Consider the following 12041-nt stretch of genomic DNA (forward strand, 5'->3'; position numbering starts at 1 on the left):
ATACCTTGGTCAATTTTGAAGGGCCTGGCATATTGGATCTTGCTGGATGCACACCTCGCGCAGCTGTAGGAAAGTACAAACAAATGTTTGTTGGGAAGAAGATAAGCATTGCAAGATCAAATCTGAAGCAAAAGAGAAAGGATTTTGCTGGTAATGGGGCCTCTGGAGAACATGGTAGGCTAAGGGGAATTAGGTTTTATCTTTGTTATTATGTTGTGTGTGTGTTTTGTGTGCATGCAGTCTATAGACGTTACATGTTTGTGTTTCCCACTTCTACATTTTATTTCTTACTCCTTTGGGTTAATGGCAGCGCAAAGTAGTAATCAGATTTTCAGGGAGTCTAGAGCGCCACACTGTGCTGCTAATAAACGTAATGATAACATTCAGCTGAAGGGGAGGAACTGATAAGCCCCCTTTCAACAAGGTTTATCAGTACAAGGGGCACAAGGGTAGAAGGTTGTGAGACGTGTGAAGCAACACTAAAGGTGCTCTCTAAAAGTTGTTACGCCAGTAGGATTCAGTTGGAGAAAATACACGTGGCAGTAGAGTACGTGGAAGGAATATGGTAAAGGTCATTGTAATTAGGCAGTGAGAATAAGGAATAGACATACAGATTTTTCTCAAAAAAGTTGTCAATGGAGGCCCCTAGCTCCTCAAATTGCTAGGACTTTCTTTCCTTGTTATTTTTGTTTCATTGAGATTGATTGGGGATTGTCAGATCTATTGTAATCTTCAATTAATATATATCAATAGTGTTGGTTTACATTGTTGTTCCTGACTTTCTGGGTACTCTGTTTGTGAATATTTGTTGTTTCTTGCTGGGGTCCCATCAGGAACACATTTGCAATGCCAAGGAATGTCAGACCACTTGGTGTGCCCTCGACAAATCCAAAATCCGGGAAGTGGAAGATGAGAAGCTGAAGTCAAATAATGATTCAGAGAAATGTTCCTTAAGAAGTGAGGTTTGTTCCTAGGGTTACATGTTCTGTTAACTAGAATAGCACAGTAATTGACAAACTTCTCTTCTTATGAAAAAAAAAAAAACATAAGGTTTTGCCTTAATATGTTTCTGTAAACACAATTATGACTAACAATACCTGTTTGAGGACAAAAAAAGCAATGGCCTTGCATCTCAGCTTGTGGAAAATGTGAAAAAATGTCTTGGTCTAGAAAATACTAAGGAAGAATATGAAGAATATCATCTGTATGTTGGCCGATTAAAATTTCGCACATGTATATTCATTTTTATTGTCAGTTTGAATGAATACCATATCTCATATGATTATGTTTGTTTCAACATGATTCTGTTGGATGTTTTCCTAAAAATTCTCATAGAATCGAGAATGAGGTTTTCACTTTGTAAATGCTAGATCTTGAATTAGTACCATTCTTCAAAAAGATCTAACTGTTTCACTTTATATTTTCGGAATGGAATTTACATAATCCCCATGATTTAGATTAAACGTTTTATCCATGGTATTTGTATAAGATTCCTCCTTTTTTTTAAGCAAGTGCTTGAGAGGGTTTAATTGAATTGATCTATGAATATGTTTCATTTTTCGTTTCCTTTATGTACTAAGGCACTTGTTTTTTGTTGATATTGAATAAGTGCACAAACGATGTGGTCTTTATGATACTGTTAAACGAGCATTGAATGATATGATACAATCATTTTACGGAAGAGCATATCACTTCATTTGTATGCCCATCTAAGAGAAAAATGAACAAACTTGATTTGGGCAGCAAGAGCTGCACTTGATTTGGGCAATCCCCAAGATCGGCTGATTGGGCAAAAGGGCACTCAGATTTATGTTGCATGGGGAAACTTCCATTGACTCCTGTTATGTGGCAAGAGTGGGCTCAACATGAAGCTTCTATTTCAACGGGTATGTTTTTAGTTTTGTCATTTTGTGTTCTTGTTATTGGTTTCATGATTACATTTTGATCACTTAGTGTTATGGTTAACGAGAGAAGTATAAGAGAAAAAATTAAATGGATTCGTTTGAAAGGAGGAAGTGATTATCTTTTGGAGTTTAAATGGTGAAACGATGTTGAATTCAAGTTTATGGACTTCTATCTACTGAGCCTTAGCTCAAATGTCGGCTTAATTGAGTAAAAGAAATGAAGTTTTGAGCTTTCTTCTTTTTTTATTTTTTTTTCGTATTTGCAAGTAGGAAGCAGTGATAGTTGACTTGGAGGTTGGTTTTTGATAATTTGCGACTGTCTGATATTTTGTTTGTTTATAGATTTTGAGTTCCCTCTTGTCATTGCTTTTATGGACAGCCCCGTTGCCCTCTTGCAAAACTCATTTCCTTAGTATAAGTATATTAGTTTCTCCAAAACATGAAGCTCAATGTTGAAAATTAGTAAGTGTACCTCTGATGACCGTTACCCCAAAAGCAAAAAAATAAAAGGCTCATTAGTTTCATTTGTATGGCAAGAGAGATTGTAGGCCTCGCAATTCAGAATGGATATCAATATTCTTACATTTGTGATGGGGTTTAAAGACACTGTTCCTTTTTTATGCATCATCAAATTTTTCTACCAAATTAGGCGATAGGAAACGTTTTCAAACATCGTGGGAATGGAAATCTATTTTTCAAGTGGCAGTACATTTTGGAAGTTTTAATTGCACGTTGTCATCTTTTTCCTTACTTTTTGGGAAATCAAGTTCTTGCTACTTTCAATTAGTATTTTCATATATGTGGAATCAGGGGATAAAAATATTAATTTTGTTCTTTGGAGTTCCTTAACTAAGTATTTCTTTAAAATTACGACTAGAACTTGTTCTGGCGCAGCCTCTCACTTTGGTGTGACTGCTTGAGATTTGTGTAAGAATATGATCCATCTGTACGTGAATTTCACCTGATGGCATTGCGAAGGGAAGAAATCTTTTCGGGCGTGCTATAACTGCTGTCGGTGTACATGTTGCTGAAGGCAGTAAAATATGGGAACCATACAGGGAATTTGAGCAGGCCTTCTCAATACGACAGTGAGACCAACATTAAGGTGATAATTTATAATATATATATTAGAAACTTATTAGAATATGTGCCTAAAGGGATGCATTCTATTAATCAATTTACTTGATTATTTAAAGTCTTATTCCATCCTACTAGTTTTGTAGTATGGTTAATAACGCTTTTGTGGGTCTACCTTTATTTTCCTAGAACCATGGCTCAAGTTGCATGCCCTGTTTATTTTAGAAACCTTTTTTCTTCTTTTTGTCATTATGTATGTTCATAAATTTTGTTCTTTCATTTCCCTATGAAGTGTTATGTACCCAGAAAAAGTATCTGTTTTCAAAATTTACATTTGGAAAATTACTGCTCTTTTGCAGGAAAAAGAAAAACAGGTTCAGCACATCCGAAGTATATTTCACCGTTAGTTGTCTTTCCCCTTGCTAACGTAAGGTCAACCCTTTTCACTACAAGGCTTGGGAGGTGGAACTGGGGACTGCTCTAGATGTTGAATCACATGATTTAGATGGGATTCCTTCTACTATTGCCACAGCGTATGAAAAGGCATTGGAAATGTATAATGCTCGAGCTGATTTGAAGAACGGATTGCAGCAGGATATATCTGACTTCGAAAATTTCAAAAATTCACGGTATATGGCATTTACTATCAGATATTGTTTTAGACAGCTAATTGTTTTAGATAGCTAAATGATAATTTAGGGCTCTTACTGATACCTTAAGCATTTAGGTTAACAGTAACTTATATGATATTAATCGAGGTCATGATTTGAGTCTCCCATCTATTACATCCTGCTATATTGGGTTGGTCTTTCTATCTGAATTTGATTGGTTTATGTAACATGTGAACATGCCTGTTACAAAGCTTAATACCATTGTTGTCCTTACCTTTTCAAGCTTAAGCTTTTAGGTCAAGTTTTTTATCAACAAAGATGCGATTGAAATTTCATTATAATTTCGATTTTTTATGGTCTTTCTTGCTTCTAATATAAGTAATCAGTTTATGTAAACATTCGATCTTCTTTCTTCTTCTTCTTTTCCTGAGGGTGAGGGGTTGCATAAGAACTTGCAATGTGGCAATAGGTTACTTTTTTTTTTTTCTTTTTCCTTCTTTAAAGTGTTAATACTATTATTTTAATTTTAAATTTTTGCAGATCTACTTGAAGTTTGAACAGTCTTCTAGAGATTCAGCCCGTGTTCAACTTCTCTATAAACGTGCTATTACCGAGTTTCCTGTATCAAGTGATCTCTAGCTTGATTATACTTGCTATTTGGATAAAACCTTGAAGGTTTCACTCATATTTTCTCTTTTCAATTCTTTATGTTTCAGGTATTTGTAATCGTAGCAATTAATCATTTCTTTTTCCCTTCAGGTAGGAAATATTGTGCGGGATGTTCATTCTAGGGCTAGGAAAAATTGTCCTTGGGTTGGTGGTCTTTGGGTTCGATCTTTGCTTGCTTCGGAACATTGCAGTGCACCTGAGAAAGAGATATCTACTGTCACTTTCAGCTGTTACCCTTCATATGTTGCAAATTATGAGAGATTGTTATAAGTAGCTTAAGAGCATTGAAGCTTCACAAACTTTAGTGTTGGAATTTCATTCTGCTCCTTTTACAAATATAGAGGTTTACTCTTGTTGTTTAAGGAGATTTTCATGTCATATTCAGGTCTTTGAGAAGTCCCTTCTATGTACTTTTTTGACCATTGAGGAGGTAAAGATACTCTTTTCTGTACTTTGCAGGCTTGATTTACTGCTCTTTAGAACTTGTTATTATTTCATCTACATTTTATGCATTAAAGATCTTTGTTAATCGAGCCCTCTTTGTTTTAGTACCTAAACTTATTCCTCACTCGAGTGGATGGTTTGAGACGAAGAATCCTTTTGCCTGGAGTAGAAGAGGATGAACTGAATTTTCCATTGATAAGGGAAACCTTTCAGGTTCGCATAGGTATACTGTTCATTTTTCCTTGTTAAAATTGTTTTTACTCGATGCCAAGAACTTGAAGCTTCTCAAGACATTTGTAGATGCTCTATTCTTGGTGAATTTTGGATGAAGAAAATGTGGACCTTGTAGCTAGTCTACTCTTTCAAGGTCCAGGCATAGATCTCTTACGAATGTGTATCAAGTGCTTCTGAAGAAATTACAGTGCATAACTTCCTTGTTTTCGAAAATAAAACACTATTTAAAATTTATAACAAATAGGCTCTTATTTAGATTATAAACTTTTATATGTGTTTATGTTATATTTATGGTTGTGATTGTGGCTATTCAACTCATGAGATGGTTGTTGAACGCTTAACTATCAATTTAAGCTTTTAAGTCAAGTGGTTACGTAACATTGTTAAAGATGTTACTGAATTATGATACATCTGCTTGGTATTTATTGAATGTATGCAATCTTTGCTATTTTAACTCAATGTGTAAAGACGCTTGTCTTTGTTCCCGTTCTCATATTACACCCTACTTGGAAGAGCTGCAACTATTTAGGTTATAGCAAGCAGCCAAATCTATTCCTGAACTAATAGATCAGAAAGAGAAGTTGCATAAGAAAAGTGTTAATGGAAAGAGTAAAACAGATTCAAACATGACTGATGAACAGTCTCCAGTTAAGCGGCAGAAAAATACTGCCTAAAACCCAAACAAAGTGCATGGGAAAGAAAAGGGACGAGCACAGAACTTAGCTGAAGAAAACGAAGTAGAAGAAGCAAAACCCAATTTGAAGAGCATCCAAATGACCAGCACATCAAAGACTCCACCACTAGAAGATCCAAAGTATACACTAACGAGTGTACTGCATTTTTATCAAACCTTAACTTCAGGGCAGGTAGAGATTCTCTCGCACTTCAGAGAGAGATTGCTTTTTATTCCTTTTTAATGCTGGACAGGCAAATATAAAGAGATAATTCTAATGGTTTTAAATTTTTTTTTAGGCAACTTCTGAAGATCTGAAAAAAATCTTTAACTATGTTGGTGGGGTTGAATCTATTCGAATTCTGCAGGGCAAGTTCACCAGAAAGTCAAGGGTCTGACTCTCTTTCTCTCATTCATTATTGTCAATGTTCTTTGTGCTTTATGCTTCAAATGAAAAAGGGGAAGCTATCCACTGGACCTTCCATATGCACATCAGTGTTACAGCCAAATCCTCATTTAACATTGCCTGACCTTTAAACTTCAACATATGTATGCATAATATGGACTGTACCACAGAGATTAGCCCTAAGAAACTAATTTTACTGCTTCAGGGAGATAGAAACTGCTAATTACAGTCCATTGTCTTTAATCAAATTTCTCAAGGGTGCTCATTGAAACTTCAATTTGATTTCTTGCTTTCATGCAGTCAATAAATCATTTAGTTCTTACGCTTTTGGTTTTAAGATGAATGTCCATTCCAGAGACGATTATGCAGTCTTAAATAAACCTACAGAAGCATTGAATTCCATAATTATGGTAAAATTGCTTAATTTTCTAAGTATAAAGAGTCTAACTGTCTAAAAGCATATTTTTTTCATTTTGCTAGCAAGTGATATGCTTAGGAGACTCAACCATAGTCCCATACAGATTTACCCATATTTCAGCTTTCCTTTAAACTATAGTGCATCTATATGGGACCGTTACATACTAATTTATAATATCCTCTGATCGATTTTTGAAGGGCCTAGCATATGTGGATTTTGCCGATGATGCACACCTTGCTACAGCTGTAGGAAAGAACAAAAAATGTTTCTTGGGAAGAAGATAAGCATTGGAAGGTCAAATCCGAAGCAAAAGAGAAACGATTCTACTAGTCATGGGGCCTCTTGAGAACATGGTAGGCTAAGTGGAATTATGTTTTATCTTTGTTATTACCTGTGTGTCTTTGTTTGTGTGCAGTGCAGTGCAGTCTATAAAAGTCTGCATGTTTGTGTTTCCCACTTGTACCTTTTATTTTCTTACTCTTTTGGGTTAAATGACAGCGCAATGTAGTAATCAGACTTTCAGGGGGTCTAGGGCGCCACACTATGCTGCTAATAAACGTAGTGATAACATTCAGCTGAAGGGGAGGAGCACATTTGCAATGCCAAGGAACGTCAGACCACTTGGTGTCCCGTCGACAAATCCAAAAGTCGGGGAAGTCGAAAATGAGAAGCCGAAGTCAAATAATGAGTTTAGAGAAATGTTCTTTAAGAAGTGAGCTTTGTTCCTGGGGTTACATGTTACATGTTAACTAAAATAGCACAGTAATTGACAAACTTCTCTTTCTTATAAAAAACGTAAGGTTTTGCCTTAATATGTTTATGTAAACACAGTTATGACAAAAGATACCTGTTTGGGGATGAAAAATATTTGTGCTATTGAGATCAATCTATATCAGTACCCTTCTTGTAAATTTTCTTTCAGATATGTCAAAGTTTATACCTATTTTATTCAAAAGGGTAAAGTTCTAATATGTTTCCTGTGGAACATATATTTCATCCAATTTGTGATGAGGATAGCCTCGATACCTCACCCCAAGATTCAGAGAAATTTTAGCCAATTAGATGGCGATCAAGTTTTTTTTTATGTGACAAATGACCAATGGTATAGGATCCTACAAGATCATGAAAACTATTATTGGTTAGTGGTCTGTTCTTGGTCTAAAATAACATTGAATACTCATAGTGTAGCTGTTAGTTTCTTTGCTTTTCTATACCTATTGATTCAATTCTAGCGGAGAATCCATTTTACTATTTGTCATAGATGAAAATTCTAATACAGAAAGATGGACCAACAGAGCACTATTGAATTTGTGTACTGAAGCAGCAATGGCATTGCATCACATGCTTGTGGAAAATGTGAAAAAATGTCTTTTGTCTAGAAAATGTCTGAGGAAGAATACGAAGAATATCATCTGTATGCTCGCCCGATTAAAATTTTCGCACACATATATTCATTTTTATTGTCTGTTTTGAATGAATATCCTTATCTCATATAATTATGTTTGTTTCACTTAGACTTTTCATGATTCTATTGGATGCTTTCATAAAATTTCTCGTAGAATTAAGAATGAGGTTTTCGCTTTGTACATGTTAGATCATGAATTAGTACCATTCTTCAAAAAAGATCTAATTGTTTCACTTTCTATTTTCGGAATGGATTATTTACATAATCCCCATGAATAGGGTTAAACGTTGTTCCATGGTATTTGTATGATATTCCTTCTTAATTTTAAGCAATCAGTTTATGCATGCTTAAAGTTAATTGTTTTGCACTTAAATAATATTTTTGTGAAGGAGATTAAATTAATAGTAATCATTTTGATTAAGCATTATTGAAGTTATAAAAGTAGTTGTGTTCTCGATTGACATAAGAAAATTCTAATCAATAAGCAAACACTGATATAAATGTTTAACATTAAAATTCATGGATTCCCTTGAAATTAACTTGGCTTCTATGAGCGTCATGATTAAACATTAATAAAATTGTCTCATAAAATTTGTGGTTCATGGGATTAAGATGGAAAATTTAATCAATAAACAACAAACGAATGTTAAATAAATTTATAATGATCCATCAACTACCATTGAATAAGAGAAATTAATTGAAAGAATGAGCATGTCAAAATATTGCGAGAAAAGTTCAAGATTCTATCTCATATTTCACTAATTCTCTCGCAGAATATGATGCGTTGAAAAATTAGAATAGAAAAGTCTTATAGCTATAAATTTGTTCTCTCTTCTAATTGATTCCATCTATTATTGGAAGTATAGTCTCTAATGAACTTTAAATCTTATTTTTTTGCCTCGTGTCTCACCTCTAATAATAGTCTTTAATAAGCAACATAAAAATTAATCTTATAAATGAAGAAGTTTTAACTAGAAAGGGATATGGACCTAATGTTGTTTGCTACAATACTTTAATCAGATAGTATTGCAAGAATAAAGAAGTCAACGAAGTTCTTAGTCTTTATCAAGAGAAGATTTTAGAAGGAATTAGGCCTAATGTGATTATAAATAACAATTTGTTAACTTGCCTTTTTCTTAAAGCTAATGTAAAAGATGCAAGACATTAGTTGGTGAGATGCAACTTAATGGTTTTACCTTATTCTTGGACACATAACATTTTCAATGATGGACTTTGCAAGAAAGATGTGTTCGGAAGAAGTGGAAATGTTTCATACTTTAGTAAAAAGTAAAAAACAATATCCCTTGAATTTTAATATATCACGTTCGATTTGTGAAATATCGTTATGGGATACTTGAAAGTTTGAAGAACAAATAGAAAAAAAAAAATTATATATCATTGTAAAATAAATACAAAGTTCTATAGCATGATTATTTAAATCTTATAATATTATTTTAAAAAAAAAAAAAGGTAAAATGAATGCTATATAAATTAGTTTGTTTGATCAACTAGAATTTGGATTTAGTAGAAAACCACCTCAAACCGAAAAATACCTGAACATGGATTTACATTTTTAACCTTCAAGTGAACAATTTTCGAAATCATAAAGGTGGTTTGAATAGGAAAGATGATACTTGACATAAGTTTGCAATTTTGAAAACCTTAAAGGTTGTTTGTGAAATTTGTCAAAACATTTTCTCTTAATGCATTTGCCTTTTGCAATGACCTTACTTCGGAAAAAACGACCCACAAAAAACATGGGGCAGTTATAAAAGGCCATCTGAAGTTTGCATTTAATAAAAGGCTATCAAGTTTAAAGTGTTAACTAAATAGTCAATTAGAGTAAGGGTAATTAGTGCTTAATTAGGATTAAGAAGTATTATGTAATCTTTTAAAATTATTTATATTCCCACAAACCCGAAATTGTTGCAAACAAACCTAAACACTTTTCTTCCTCCCATTATCGCATTCTACCTCTGCATCTTTCTTCTTCTTAGCTCGTCTACATCTTCTCTCCTCTGCATTTTCTTCTCCTCCTCCTCTACATCTTCTTCTTTCTCATTCCTTTTATATTCTTGTTCCTCCGCCATTAACACTTTCTTGTTCCTCCACCATAACATCTTCTCCGCCAAGATCCCCCTCCTCCTCTCCTGACATTTCGTCTAAGTATGTGTATCTCCTTTTTACATTTTTATTTAGATTTTATGAAGATTTAATAATGGATGGGGTTTAGGTTTGATTTTGATTTAGTTGTTAGGTTGTTGGGTTGTGTTTGATGTAATGCAAGTTGAAAAGTGAAATTTGTTGAAAATTTGTTCTGAGTATGTGTTCTGGGTATGATGGAATCGATATAGGTGGAGATGACGAAAATGTGTTTTGGGTATAACGGCACTAAGCGTCTAGTGTATCACTTAAGCAATTTGGTAGGTCTGGTAATGCAGCAGATAGATCTCTAAGCAGCAGATAGATCTCTTAAGCGATCTTGTAAAGTCTTGGTATAGGAGCAGATCGCTTAAGCGATTAGTAAATAGCATAAGACGCTTAAGCGATACAGCAGACCATATAAGCGACTGTGCAGATTCTTTTTAAAATATTTGAACCCTTAGTACAACATTTAAGAATTTTTTTTCTTGCATACAAGGTAGTTGGCTAGTATTACACATGGGACAAGTTGTTTTGGGTGTTGAATATTTTGGTGAGTGGGTGGAGGAAGAAAGTAGGTGGAAGTGGATTGGGAAGAGCAAAGAAGTTATACCAATTGCTGTGAGCACAGAGGTTAGTTTTGATGAGTTGATTGATGAAATAATTAGAAGAGGTAATTTGAGTTGCTCGCGTAGTGATATAGTTGTGAAGTATGTTTTAAGCAGAGTTCCTGAACATTATAAGGTACCTCCTTCTATATTAAAGTCGGATGAAAATGTGAAGTTATATATGATTGATGTGGCCGATAATGGTTCGAGGCCGATTTTAAGGGTTTCTCTTATAGAAAAGCCTTTCGAAGTTGGTTCAAAGGAAGGGGATAACGAGGAAGTAGGCCGAGATTTGCCTGGTTTTAATTTGAACTACGAGGCCATTGATTTGTTAGTTGAAAAATCAAGAGTGGTGAATTAGGTGGTGAGGAGGAGACTATAGAAGAGGTTGGTGATGGGGGGCAAAATGAAAATGTTGAGGAGGAGGACCCCGTAGATGTTCCCACAGATGTAGAGATTCCTTTAAATACAGATTACGTAGAAGGCGTAGATTGTGAGGAAGAGAACACCATGGTCGTTTATGTAGGTTCAGAGAGGGCAATTGGAGGTAGTAGTAAATCAGCTCATGTTTTTACGGATGGATCGGAGTTGCACATAGGGTATTTATTTGACAACAAAGAGGAAGTGGTGAGGAAGCTAAAACTTGTTGCTGTGAGAGGTAATTTTGAGTTCATCACCAAAAAGTCAAATTCATTGGCTGTGACGATTGCATGTCGTGATCGAAAGTGCAAGTGGCGGATTTATTGTAGAAGGTTGGCAGAGTCGGAAAAATTTATTCTTAGCACATATACCTGCGAGCACACATGTGGTTTGGGACATATCTCAGGTGAGCATCGACAAGCGTCCGCTGATGTTATTGGACAATTTGTCAAAAGTCGGTTCATTAAAGGGAAAGGTCCATCTCCTAAAGACATTCAGAGACTTATGCGCACAGATTTGGGATGTGCTATTAGTTATTGGAAATGCTGGAAAGTTAGACAACATGCACAAGATTTTGTGAGGGGCACGCCAAAGCACGGGTACGCAGTATTAGAAGCGTACCGTTATATGCTTGAGTTGACAAAGCAAGGTAGCAAGATGGCTTTGAAGTGGGACAAGAATATGATGTTTAAATATTTTTTTTTTGCTTATGGTTCTGCTATATGGGGTTTTGTAAACATGAGAAAGGTGTTGGCTGTTGATGGTTGCTTTTTGACAGGAAAGTATGGAGGTACATTGTTGGTGGCCACTGCACAGGACAACGAGAATCACACATATCCTGTTGCATGGTGTGTGGTTGACTCTGAGAATGACGAGTCGTGGACCTGGTTTTTTCAATAGTTACATACAATAATGCCTGACACTGACGAGTTGTGCCTATCTGAGTTGTGCATAATATCCGATAGGCACAACTCTATAAAAAAGGGGATTTCCACTATTTACCGTCAAGCACATCATGGATTTTGTATGA

General features: G+C 34.9%; 1 protein-coding gene across 1 annotated transcript in view; it reads left to right on the forward strand.

Moving 5' to 3' along the window:
- LOC116129699 (squamous cell carcinoma antigen recognized by T-cells 3-like) overlaps nucleotides 1-12041 on the forward strand; it is a 57675-nt gene that overhangs the window by 23781 nt on the left and 21853 nt on the right. Inside the window, 5 exon segments of the mRNA XM_031415424.1 lie at nucleotides 3444-3617; nucleotides 4133-4267; nucleotides 4352-4477; nucleotides 4647-4691; nucleotides 4811-4918. Coding sequence (XP_031271284.1) covers nucleotides 3444-3617; nucleotides 4133-4267; nucleotides 4352-4477; nucleotides 4647-4691; nucleotides 4811-4918 — 588 coding nt within the window.

The sequence above is a fragment of the Pistacia vera genome, unplaced genomic scaffold (assembly GCF_008641045.1).
Source record: "Pistacia vera cultivar Batoury unplaced genomic scaffold, PisVer_v2 Contig213, whole genome shotgun sequence".
Taxonomy (NCBI): domain Eukaryota; kingdom Viridiplantae; phylum Streptophyta; class Magnoliopsida; order Sapindales; family Anacardiaceae; genus Pistacia; species Pistacia vera.